The sequence below is a fragment of the Camelus bactrianus genome, chromosome 20, assembly GCF_048773025.1.
Source record: "Camelus bactrianus isolate YW-2024 breed Bactrian camel chromosome 20, ASM4877302v1, whole genome shotgun sequence".
In the NCBI taxonomy this organism is placed as follows: domain Eukaryota; kingdom Metazoa; phylum Chordata; class Mammalia; order Artiodactyla; family Camelidae; genus Camelus; species Camelus bactrianus.
The window spans coordinates 35,444,478-35,457,298 of NC_133558.1; the positions used below are offsets into that span (position 1 = coordinate 35,444,478).

The 12,821-nt window shown below is 44.7% G+C and overlaps 2 protein-coding genes across 3 annotated transcripts in view; one reads left to right on the forward strand and one right to left on the reverse strand.

The window, feature by feature from the left end:
- Positions 1-8,541: 8,541 nt before the first annotated feature.
- LOC123613928 (uncharacterized) lies at positions 8,542-12,011 on the reverse strand. The gene is made up of 2 exons (XM_074348923.1): positions 10,185-12,011; positions 8,542-8,836 (listed from the first exon to the last, which is right to left on the reverse strand). The coding sequence occupies exon 1, from the start codon at positions 11,874-11,876 to the stop codon at positions 10,809-10,811; it is 1,068 nt and encodes a 355-aa protein (XP_074205024.1). The 5' UTR covers positions 11,877-12,011; the 3' UTR covers positions 8,542-8,836; positions 10,185-10,808.
- Positions 9,481-12,821, forward strand: part of LRRC1 (leucine rich repeat containing 1) — a 93,626-nt gene continuing 90,285 nt past the window's right edge. The window contains exon 1 of one of the 2 annotated variants that reach the window (XM_074348922.1): positions 9,481-9,519. In XM_074348922.1, coding sequence (XP_074205023.1) covers positions 9,496-9,519 — 24 coding nt within the window. In that variant the 5' untranslated portion in view covers positions 9,481-9,495. Of the gene's footprint in view, positions 9,520-12,039; positions 12,334-12,821 lie in introns of those variants that run through there. The other variant, XM_074348921.1, reaches the window with a different exon arrangement.

Genomic DNA, 12,821 nt, shown 5'->3' on the forward strand with positions numbered 1-12,821 from the left:
AGCGTGATGGTGCGCAGTAGGTTTCTGCTTCTGGCTTCTGACATGACAGCGTAAAGGGCGCCACAGGAGGAAAGGGGTCGTTGTGCTTTCATGGAGTGACCGTGGACCCGATGCTGTTATGACAACAGGAAGATGAGTAGAATGCAGCCTTTGCTCCCTGCAGACAGAGTCTGCGTGCCTCCCTGCCTCTGCTCCCAGCACTGTTCATTCGCTCCCCAAATCGTTATCCCACAAACGCAGACCTTTGGTTTTTATTCCCCTTGCCCTTTTGTCATAGTCTCTGTTTCTTCTTTTTTTTTCCTTCTTGCCTTCAACTCTCACCCAGTTATTGCAGGGAAATATTTTTTCCTCTGTAAAAAAAATATCACTCTGAGTAATGAGCATAAAAGGTAATATGAGTAATTACACATTTATTAAGAGAAAGTCAAATTTGAAGAGAAAACAATAATAATAGTGTTACCAACTGTGAACATCTATTAAGTGTTTGCTCTGTACCTGACTCTGCCAAGCAATTTCTGTGCATGGCCTCATTTAATCAGTACAGATAAGGAAACCATGGCAGCAAGAAGTAACTTGTCCGGGTCACGGAGCCAGTAACTGATCTGAACTCATCTGATTCCAGAGCCTGAGCCCTCCCAGGGGAAACAGAGAGGCTGTGGGGTTCATGTCTGATGTACCCCTTGTGAGGGTTTCCTCCGTCCCCTCCCCACTGTACCAGCAGTTGCTCCTTTCATGCTCTGACAGAGATCCTCTCACACTCGACTTCAGCTCTTACCACGTGAAATGTGAGGCACGGGTCTGGAAGGTGCAGCCGGGTGCATCTTCTCTCGTTACCAGTGTCGTGAAGTATTTGCTCTCCTCATTCTTTGCGATCAGCAAGAACTTCCTATATATGTATCCATTCACACACCAAGAGTTCAAAACCCATCATCTGCTACTTACTAGCGCTAGAGAGTTAGGCAGATTACTTAACCCTTCTGAACCTTAGGTGACTCCTGTGTAATGTGGGGAGGATGATGCCAGTGTTACAGTGTAACAGGAAAAACCTGAGATGTGTCTGCAAGGTGCCTGGCTCTGTGCCCAGCACAACACGGTTGCTCTGTGCATGCCTGCGTTGTCCCTCCTGTCCACCCCTGACTCTCCCGCTGCACCTTACATAGCATCTCAGCTATGTTATGTTACCTATTATGGCTTGAATTAGTTACTTACTACTATGCAACAAATTACCGTGAACTTAGCAGCCTAAAGCAATCAACATTATCTCAACGTTTCCGTAGGTCAGGGGTCTGGGAACAGCTTTGCCGGGTCGGGGTGGTGGGTGGGGGTTCTGGCTCAGTCCTCCTGAGGTCCCAGGCAAGATGGCAGCTGACTTGCAGTCGTCTCCGGGCTCAGCCGGGGGAGAGTCTGCTTCCAAGCTCGCTCACGTGGCTGCTGACATGCTTCAGGAGATCGGCTTCTAAGCTTACTCAAGAGGGTGTCTCCACAGGGCTGTCTCAGGCCGTAGCAGCTGGCTTCCCCGGGAGCAAGCAAGCCAAGACAGAGAGAGACCGTCCACCCAAGATGGGAGCCATCGTCTTCTTATGATCGCATCTCAGAGGTGAGATCCCATGACTTTGGCTGCATTTTTATTAGAATCAAGTCCATAAATCCAGCCAGCACTCAAGAGGAGTGTCTAATACAAAAGCCTGCACACCAAGACGTGGAGGTCATTGGGGGGATATGAGAATCTGCCCACGACCTGGCTGAGTCTTACAGAGCTAGACCGGGGGTTGTGATATGTGCAGTTGCCTTTCATCACTTTCACAGAAAGGGACTCACACACTTTGGGAACAAAAACATTGCTAAGCACCGTCACTGACTGTGCTGGCTGGGCTTCAGCCGACTCCACGAAGTAATAACAATACTGACTCCTTTTGCAAAGTCTTACAGCTGTCACACCACCTGTACCTTTCAATTCCCACTCTAGCATAATTACACTTTTCCTCTGAGCTGGTTTGCTTCTTAAGAACCATTTCCCCTTGGGCTGTCTCCTTGGTACATTTTCCACTTCCTACTCTTTGGTTTATAGACGCCCACCCACCCCCCAACACCCACACGCTAGCTTCCTTCCTCTGGGAGCGCCACAGATCAGGCAGGTAGTCATGGTGAAATGTAAATACCACTCCCAGCCCACGCCTGGAAGGCGACTTGTTTATTATTCCAGCGCAGTCACAGCATGCTGCCGCCACCTCCCCAGCGCGGCGTGTTCCGTGTTCCGTCTCTGGCTGCTCTCGGCTCCTTTCCCCTCTTCCTCCTGCTGGCTGCCCCTGCCCCTCGGTCACGGCACTGCCTCATTGCATTAGCCTCCCAAGAGGGTAGGACATAGATCAAATTGGATAGTCGCATCCTTTCAGGTTTTAAAGAGATTCTGTAAATACTAACATATGTATGACGGAACTAGATAAACATGTCATAAATACTAAGTTAGTATTATAAACATTAACATTTCACTGTGTAAATATTAAAACACATATTTTATATAAAAATCATCTGCTTGGAGATTAAAAAGTAAATCCAACGACTTGAAATTTTGTGTTCTTCCATTTCCATGAGTTATTGAGAGTCTGTTTCTTAGAGGCAGTATTCAATTACTGAGTGGTTTGTGACTGCCAATCACTTTATTAAACTTACCACCTTTGAGGAACAGAAGGGGCTGTGAACAGGTGAATGTTCTTTTTTTTTTCTTTTCTTTTTGAAATACAGTCAGTTTCAATGTGTCAGTTTCTGGTGTACAGCACAGTGTCCCAGTCATGCATATACATACATATATTAATTTTCACATTATTTTGAACAGGTGTATATTCTGAGGTAGATTTGATGGTGGCAGTTACACAGGGAGGGGAAGAGACAGTGTGATCATGGAAAAACTGAGATGCACTGGCTGTGAGTCATGAGAGAGAAATGTTTACAAAAATGAAAACCTGATAGCCTCATTTAGTTATGATGAACTTTGTGACATTTACTTTGCTAAAGTTATACCGAGCAGAACATTTTGCAGAATAAGAATCATACTCCTTTTTTTAAAAAAATTGAAGTGTAATTGGTTTATAATGCATCAGTTTCAGGTGTACCGCAAAGTAATTCAGTTATACATATGCATACATGTATCTATTCTTTTCAAATTCTTTTCCATTATAGATTATTCTGTGAATCCCAAACTCCCAATTTATTCCTCCCCCTCCTTTCCCCTTTGGGAACCATAAGTTTGTTTTCTGTGCCTGTGAGTCTATTGCCATTTTGTAAAAGAAAAGTCAGAAAACAACGAACAAAATGGAAATAGTAACTCCATACTTACCAATAATTACTTAAATATAAATGAACTACATTCTCTAATTAAAAGACATAAAGTGGATGTGTGGATGAAAAAACAAGACCCATCTACATGCTGCTTACAAGTGAGTCACCTCCTTTAAGGACACAAAGTAAAAGGATGGAAAAAGATATTCCATGCCAATGGAAATAAAAAAAAAGCAGAGGTAGCCGTACTTATGTCAAACAAGATAGACTTTAAGCCAAAGACTATTATAGGAGACAAAGAAGGTCATTATATAATGATAAAGGGGTAAATCCAACAGGAGGATATAATATTTATAAATATCTATGCACCCAACCTAGGAGTGCCTAAATATATAAAGCAAGTATAACAAATCTGAAGAGATAAAGACAGCCATCCAATAATAGTAGAGGATTTTCATACATTTAACAACAGGCAGATCATCCAGACAGATAATCAATAAGGAAACACTGGACTTAAACTGCATGTTAGACCAGACAGACTTAACGTAGAACACGCCATCCAAGAGCAGCAGAACACGCATTCTTCTCAAGTGGCATGAAATATTCTCCAGTTTGTATCATATGTTAGGCCTCAACACAAGTCTTAATAAATTTAAGAAGACTGAAATCACAGCAGCATCTTTTCTGATCACAAAAGGGTGAAACTGGAAATCAATTACAAAGAGAAAACTGGAAAATTCACAAGTATGTGGAGATTAAAAGCATACTACTGAACATAAAATGGATCAAAGAAGGGATTGAAAGAAAATTAAAATACTATTTGAGACAACTGAAAATGGAAATACAACACACCAGAACATATGGGATACAGCAGAGGCAGTAGGGTGTTCATAGTAATAAATGCCTACAGTAAGAAATAAAAAACTCAAATACACAACCTAACTTTACACCTCAAGAAACTGGGAAAAGAGGAATAAACAAAGCCCATAGTAGAAGGAAGGAAATAACAAATATGAGAGTGGAAATCAAAGAAATAGAGATGAAAAACACAATAGAAAAGATCAATAAAAGTAAAAGCTGGCTTTTTGAAAAGATACACAAGTTAAACAAACCTTTAGCTAGACTTTCCAAGAAAAAGACTCAAAAAACACAATTATCAGTGAAAGAAGAGACATTACAACTGATACCACAGGGGAGAAAAAAGGATCATAAGAGACCGTTACAAATTACTATACATCAACAAGTTGGACAATATAGAAGAAATGGGTAAACTTCTAGAAACACACAATCTACTAAGACTGAATCATGAAGAAACAGAAAATCTGGACAGACCAAATACTAGCAAGGACATTGAATCAGTAATCAAAAACCTCGCAACAAAGAAAAGCCCAGAACTAGATGACTTCCCTGGTGAATTATACCAAACATTTAAAGAATTAATACCAATTCTCTCAAACTCTCCCAAAAAGCTGAAGATAAGGGAGTGTTTTCTGAACTCACTTTATGAGGCCAGCATTATCCTAATACCAAAATCAGACAAGGACACTACAAGAAAAGAGAATTATAGGCTACCATCCTCTTGGACATAGATGCAAAAGTCCTTAAGAAAATATTAGCAAACCAAACTCAATATATTACAAGGATTATGCACTATGATTAGTTGGAATTTACTCCAGGGATGCAAGGATGGTTCAACACCCACAAATCAATGCGATACATTGGTTGTCAGGAGCAGAGGGGAGGACTGGGGAGGAATGGAGTGAGGTTAGTTAAAGGGCATAAACGTTCAGTTATAAGATGAATGAGGCCTGAGGATCTAATGTAAAACATGGTGTCTATAGTTGGTAATGCTGTATGGTGCAATTAGAATTGGCAATGAGATTAGAACATAAATGTTTTTACCAAAAAGAAAAGAAAAAGACAAGTATGTGAGGTAATGGATGTATTAAGTAACTAGATGAAGGAACCCTTTCACACTGTATATCAAATCACCATGATATACACTTTACATACCTTATAATTTTGTATGTCTAATATACTGCAATAAACCTAAAGTTTAAAAAAAGCTTTATCAGTAACCTCAAAACATTTCATTCTGACAGGGCTTAAAAGGGGTTATTTCTCCAATGAAGTTTGCACCCATTTTATGGATGGTGCAGACTCAACTGGAGAAACATGGGTTTATTTTAGTTACCTGGTCAATATACTTTTTTAACAGTGGTATTTGAATTGTCTGAATGGCTCTGCTTATTAGAAGGAGCATAGTTCTGCTCATCGATATGTTTCTTATTTTTATGAAGTAGGTCTTGGCCTTTAGTGAAGACTTAGTGCCCATAATGATTTAATTTATACTGTGGGCACCACAACTAGAAAGTAAGAGTGACATGAGAAAAGGATAATCTATACGATCTTCTTTTAAATCCTTTGTGGATCAAGGTCAAAAATAAATGAAGCAATAAATGAAGGTTCTGTGTTCATTTAAATGACTAAAAATGTATTCTGATCAAGGGAGATGATGTACATTATGGCCTTTAAGCTGAAACGCATTATGCAAATGTCAATCATTGCCCCGACCCGAGGAAGGCTGCTTGTGAGCCTCCTCTAAGCATCACCCTCCATGTGCCTGTTTATTGGAGAAGCGGATGGTGACGCAGAGGCAGAGACGCAGGACGGACTCAGGGGCAGGTGCTAGATAGAGTTTTTATTGGGCTCCTCTGGTATAATTTCTTTCGTGTTGAAAAGCTTGACAGTCTAACTTCTCCCAGTCCAATTTACATGTTGTTTACCCAGACAGAGCACTCACATGGTAGGTTTTCTTTTGGCTGGTAACTGAGAAAAGAGGATTGACAATGACTGAGGCCTCGGGTGCCGTTTTCTGCGGTACGGAAAGCTCTTTCCACTGTATTAATCCAGTTTCCTCAACAGCATTTTGAGGGTGGCGTTTTTTTTATCTCTTTCACAGACATAAAGAGAGTGAATGTTGGAGTTAATATGATTCACCCAAGATCTCATCCCTAGTTCGTGGCAGATGCAAAAATTCAGTGCAAAATGGTGAGTTCTTTACGCCAGCCTACGTGACAGACAGCGTTTGGCGCGTTTCCATCAAGACCAAGTGTTGTTCAATATTTGCCTCATCGTCAGCATGTTTGCTAGACTGAGAAAAACAGAGATGCAGATAGATTCAAACTGCTCACTTGTAACTTCTCTCAATGGAGGAGCAGATTAAAGACTTGGTCATGTGAAATTTTGGATTGTTCACATACTATTACAACCTGCAAAGCTGAATAAATAAATGGTTATGATTTCTTATTTCTTTAAAATACATATGACTGTTTAAATCAAAATTATAAAGTTTTGCTGTGGGGTTTATAACATATGTAAATGTAATACATGTAAAAACTGTAACATGAAGAATCAGATGAACATAGATAATTGCAAGGGTTTTAGGGTTTATATGAATTAGTATATTTACTCTAAGTGAACTGTGAAAATTTAAGGATGCACATTGTAATCCCTAGAGCTAAAAAGCCAATAGGCAAAATCGGATTATAAAATATATTTACTCAAAAGATTGTGGGAAAGGGAGAACAGAGGGTCAAAAATCAGATGGTACCAACAGGCAACAAATAATAAAATAGTAGACTTACCCAAACATATCAATAATTATATTAAATGTAAATGGACTAAACTTTCCAAATAAAATACAAGAGATGAAGGATAGAATATTAATTTATAGTAACAGGAAATCAAAAATGTTAAGGTGGTGACTTCGGTTCTGGCTCTAAATGTGCTTGAATTCTAAACTAATTTACCCATGAGACTGTGTAAGCTCTCAGGCTTCTTGAATGATTTGAGTGGCTTTCTCTTACAGCACGGATCTATAAACTCTTCAAAATATCCTTAAATTCAAGTTTGGGGCAGCAGAGTGTTCCCTCTCCCAGAGGGCTTTGGGATTCCTACCCAAATTTCCTCCAGTGTTATACTTCATATGATAAGATTTAATTTGCCTATTTGATTTGCATATACACTTAAGTGACCCTTTAGAGAACAACAAAGATCAGCCTTTTCAGGTTAAGAAAAAATTCCTACTATGACTGTTATAATTTCCTCAATGACTACCTCTGGTAAGGCTGAAAGCTCTGTCTTGTCCCTTTCCATTTCCTCAGGAAATTGATCCAATGCCTAGCACAGAGTGGGCACTCAGTAAATAAATAACACAACATGATCAGCTCTAGAAGCAATTTACAGCCACCTGTCGGGTACTACTTGTTAACTTCTAAAATTAATTTTATTGGTGTATACATTTTACATAATAAAAAGTCCCCATTTTAAGTGTACAATTTGATGAGTTTAATAAATGTATACATCCACGTAACCACCACCAGAGTCAAGATACTTCCATTACCCTCAAAAGTTCCCTCATGCCTTTTGCCATCAGTCTTTCCACATTTCTTCCCCAATCCCTGACTGCAGGTACCCAGTGATCAAGGTTATACCACTTAATGTTAGTTTGCATTTTCTAGAATTTATATATATATAAAAGGAGTCATACAGTATATATCCTTTTGTGTCTGGCTTTTTTTTTTTTGCTCAGTTTTTGAAATTCATCTACACTGTTACATGTATTAGTAAAGTATTATTGTTGTTATTCCATTGTTTCAACACAGTATACTTTGTCCATTCATTTATCTGTTGATGACTATTTGGATTGTTTCCAGTTTTGGGCTATTTTTAACAAAATTGCTATCATTTGTAAATAAGCATTTGTACCGATATATGTTTTCATTTTGGGGGTATAAATGTTTAGGGGTAGAGTGGCTGGATCATTATACTAGGTATATGCTTATAAAAAACTTATCAAACATTGTTTTCCGAAAGTAGTTTTATCATTTTTCAGTCCCACCAGCAAAGCAGGAGTTCCAGGTGCTCCATGTGTTCAGTAACGCTTGAGACCATCAATCTCTTATTTTTAGTCATTCTAGGGGATAGGTGGTGGTGTCTCGCTTTAAAATCCACCTGCTGAAACCTCTGAATTCCCATCTCGCCCCCTGTGACCAGCTATCACTTTGGACTTTCATTGTTTGAAAATTAATGACAACAATCATTGTCAAAAAATTACTACTAGAACACCACCACCACCAATGGAGCATTTACCACTCTCCTCCCCTGAGGCTGTAAGTTCTGAGACCTATCTGCAGCACAATGCGTGGAGCACAGGCAGTGCATTTATTAGCTATCTGTTGCTGTGTAATAAATTACCCCCAATTTTAGCGGCTCAAAATGACAAATGTTTATTGTTTCACACAGTTTCTGAGGGTTAGGAATCCAGGAGCAGCTTAGCTGAGTGGTCCTAGGTCCAGGCCTATCGTGAGGTTGCAGCTAGGGGATTGGCTGGTCCTACAGTCATTGGAGGGCTTGCCTGAGACTGGAGCATTGGCTTTCCAGATGACTCACTTGCATAGCTGTGGGCAGAGGTCATATTCAGTTCCTTTCTGGCTGTCGTCAGCAGCCCTGGATTCCTTGTCGTGCGGCTCTCTCCATTGGGCTGCCCAGCAGGGAACTTTCTCCAAAGTGAGTGATCCAAGAGACAAAGATAGATGTTGATTACACAGGCCAGCCAGTATATGGTGAATATTTATGGACTGAACAGAGGTGTGCCTGACACTATGCTAAGCATTTTACTTAATCACCTTACTTAACCCTGATAACAACCCATGGACCATTGTCCTCATTTGTGGTAATAAAACTGAGGCTTATAGAAGTTAAGTGATCTGTCCAACTCTACAAAGCTATTAAGGGGCAGAGCTAGAGTTGAAAGTTGGACCTTTCCAGCCCCAAAGGATGTGAAAAATGGTTCACACTGAAAATGAATTGCACTATTCAAAAAAAAAAAAAAGATTTTTATGGTAGTTAAAATTTTGTTTAAATTGAGTCAAAATCCTTTACATATGGGAAAAGAAACTAGAAATTATATTAATAGGCAAACCCTAGATCTCTTCAGGAGGATAAAGAACTGGTTCCCTATTCTCCAGTTGACAAGGTGTTTTCATTTTTTTCTCCCTTGTCAGATAATAACAGCAGTATTTGTAATAGCCAAGACATGGAAGCAGCCAATCAACAGATGACTGGATAAAGAAGATGTGGTGTATATATGTATACACAAAGGAACATTACTCAGCCATGAAAAAGAATGAAATAATGCCATTTGCAGCAACATGGATGGAGATTATCATACTAAGTGAAGTAAGTCAAACAGAGAAAGACAAATATCATATGGTATCACTTATATGTGGATCTAAAATATGATACAAATGAACTTACTTACAAAACAGAAATAGACTGACAAAGAAAACAAACTTATGCTTATCAAAGGGGAAAGTTGGGGGGAGTGATAAATTAGGAGTTTGGGATTAGCAGATACAAACTACTATATACAGAATAGATAAACAAGGTCCTACTGTATAGCACAGGGAACTATATTCAATAACTTGTGATAACCCATAATGAAAAAGAATATGAAAAGAATATATATATAACCGAATCACTATGCTGTACACCAGAAACTAACACAACATTGTAAATCAACTATATTTTAATTAAAAAAAAAAACCTATAAGGTAGTTGCACGGATCTACAGAGCAAGTGAGACAGTACCTGTCGTCCAAGAGGTCACGATCTTTTGGGGATTAAGGTGGGACAAAAATAATCTAACACAGGGACGTACACATAGGGAATTCTTAATAAGGTTTGAATTTTTAAAAAGACCAGCCATATCTTTAAAATACACTTGGTGTTTATTAAAATAATCTAGTGTGATCATCTCTGGAACTCAATAGAAGATCAAGATGAGGGAGCCAGGCCTTTTAAATTTTTATTAATTTTTTTTTTAAAGCAGTTGGAAAACTTACAAGGTTAGTGACTTGCTTGCCATTCCAGACTCAGGTTCTCAGACAGGAACCACAGTTTTCCAATAAAGGTGCTATAAAATGGGTTTCTGGAATGCAGGAATGAAGGAAGAGTGGCTCAGGTTCAAAGTCCAGGTAACCTTCCGTGAGAAGGTAGGACTCAAGCCAGGACAAACAAAAGACAGGGTGGAGTGGGCAGAGCAGTGGAATTTAGGGACTGACACGTGCGAGTAGTACTTGGTGGTACTTGGAACCATCCTCCCTGACTGGGAAGTAAAAAGCTCTCCTAGCAGAGTTGAAATGATGAAGTGCCCCCCTCCCCATTCACCCCAGGAAAACGGTCCTGTGCATAGTTGCAACTGACACCCCATATGCCTTAGAAAAACTAGTTTCAGGCCAAAATAGGCCTCCTTACACTCAGCTTTCAGTCTTCTGCAGAAATGCGCATTCCGTGGCTCCAGATTTTAACTTTGGCAGGTTGGGGGCGGTAGTGGGGAGTGTGTGTGTGTGTGTGTGTGTGTGTGTGTGTGTGTGTGTGTGTGTGTGTGTGTGTGTGTGTGTGTGTGTGTAGATCCTGGGAGGTGTCTTGGCAGAGGTCACAGCCACTGGAAGGGGAAGGTGTGAGGCCTAGAGGGCAGCCAGGTTGGGAGTAGAATCGGAGTAGACTCTGGAAAACAATCCATCAATGTGATTGGTTTTGACCTGGTCGGCAAGCCTTTGTGAAGGAGCCAGCTTGGTTAGACAGGGAGAAGAGGGGGCAGTGCAGGGTCCTGGCTCAAGTCCGGGGATATGACTCGGGGGCGAAGGAATGGTCGTTACCCCAGTAGTGAGCCTCTTGGGTCCTGCCCAGCTACCCCTTCTTGGACAGCAACCTACCCTTTGCAAGAGACTGGGTGCTGGTGCAGAAACGCAGGCGCCGGATGGGGGATGCTCACCTGGCAGCTGCCCTGCGCAGCGCGACCTGCCCCACCTCCCCCGCTCCTCCCGCCTCACCTGTCCAGGCTCGTCAGCAGGGGCCAACATCTGGCAAGGCTGGAACAGGCCCAGAAACCCAGCTTTGCCAGCTCGTGTTTGCATGTGGGCTTCTGATGGGGAGCATGCACACGTCTGGGACCCTCGCAGACCCCTGTGCTGTCGGTGGTCTGGGGAGAGGGATTTCCTGTTACTACCGTGTACGGAGCCGGCGGTGGCTGAGGGTGTTACACCGCCTGCAGGCGGTGCCCGCGGACCGGAGGGCAGGGCAGGGCGGGGGGCCCCGCGCCGTGCGGGCGGGGGCCGCCTGGGCGGCGCGCACACAGGTGGCCGAGGCAGCCGCAGCCAGGGCGCTGGGGCCCCCGCAGGGCCGCACGGAATCCCGCGGCCCGGGGCGCCCACGGCGCGCGAGGTGCGCTCCGGGGCGGTCCCGCCTGACCCCGGAAGGGAAAGCGGTTTTGGGGAAGGGGAGCGAGGAGAGCGAGTTAAGTCAAACTGAGCGTCAAAGTTGTTTTGCTGCCCTCGGGCCGCCTCGTCCCCGCCTCCTCTTTGCCCCAGGCTTCTGCTGAGTGGCCTCCTCGGAGCCCCGGCACTCCCCGCGTCCCGGCCGGAGTCGGGGGGCCACGAGCGCCGGGTCTCGGGCTTCTCGACCCTCCGGAGCCAGGTCGCCGCGAAAACCCGGAGCGGAGCGGCCCTCGGGCCGGAGCCGCCCCGGGCGCGCATGCTCAGTCGCGCGGCGGCGGCGGCGAGTAGGAAGCGCGGCGCGGCGGCGGCGGCGCGGCTGGAGGGTGGGAGGGGCGCACCGGCCGGCGGGCGGGGGCGCGGGGGCGCGGGGCCGCGGGGGGGGGCTCCCGCCCGAGGTGCCTAGGCTCGATTGGGAGCGCGGAGCCGGGCGCGAGGAGCGAGCGAGCACGGGGGCCAACGAGCGCGGGGTGGGCGGCGGGCGGAGCGCAGCCGACGGGCGGGCGGAGCGGGCGGGGAGCCCGGGTCTCCGCGGCTCGGGACCCGGTGGCGGGCGGCGATGTTCCACTGCATCCCCCTGTGGCGGTGCAACCGTCATGTGGAGACCATCGACAAGAGCCACTGCTCGCTGGTCTACGTCCCGGAGGAGATCTACCGCTACGCCCACAGCCTGGAGGAGCTGCTGCTGGACTCCAACCAGCTCCGCGAGCTGCCGGAGGTGAGTGTCCGGCCTCACCTGCGCGCCGCCCTCGGGGGAGCGCGGCCGAGCCCCGCCAGCCTCGCCGCCTCCTCTCCCCTTCCCTGCCTTCGCGCCCTCTCTTCCACCTCCCGACCCGGCCGGCTGGTCCCGCAGGAACCGCCACTACCTGCATTCACCTGCTTCGTCCTCCCGTACTCCTCCCCCTCCCCCGGAAAAGTTCCTTTTCTTTTTGTACCCGGCGACTCGCTGTTTTCCAAGTTGGCTCTAGACCTTGCGCGGTTGGGGAAGCGTTCTGTGCGGATAAGTAGTTTAGATACACGTCTAGGTACTGATAGCCGGCACCTGTGACCGGGCAGGTGGGGAGCCAGGTGGCTCGGGCCGTTCCCCGCCCGGAGGACGGAGCGCGGCACCCCGCTCCCGGGGCGGCCCCCTCGCCCTGCATTCCCGGACCGCTGGCCGGGGAGTGTTTCCCCCTCGGCCTGGGCAGAGCGGGGAGGAGGTGGGCA

Coding starts and splice junctions, on each gene's coding strand:
- LOC123613928 (XM_074348923.1), bottom strand. CDS start 11,876: ATGCGCGCCCGGGGCGGCTCCGGCCCGAGGGCCGCTCCGCTCCGGGTT.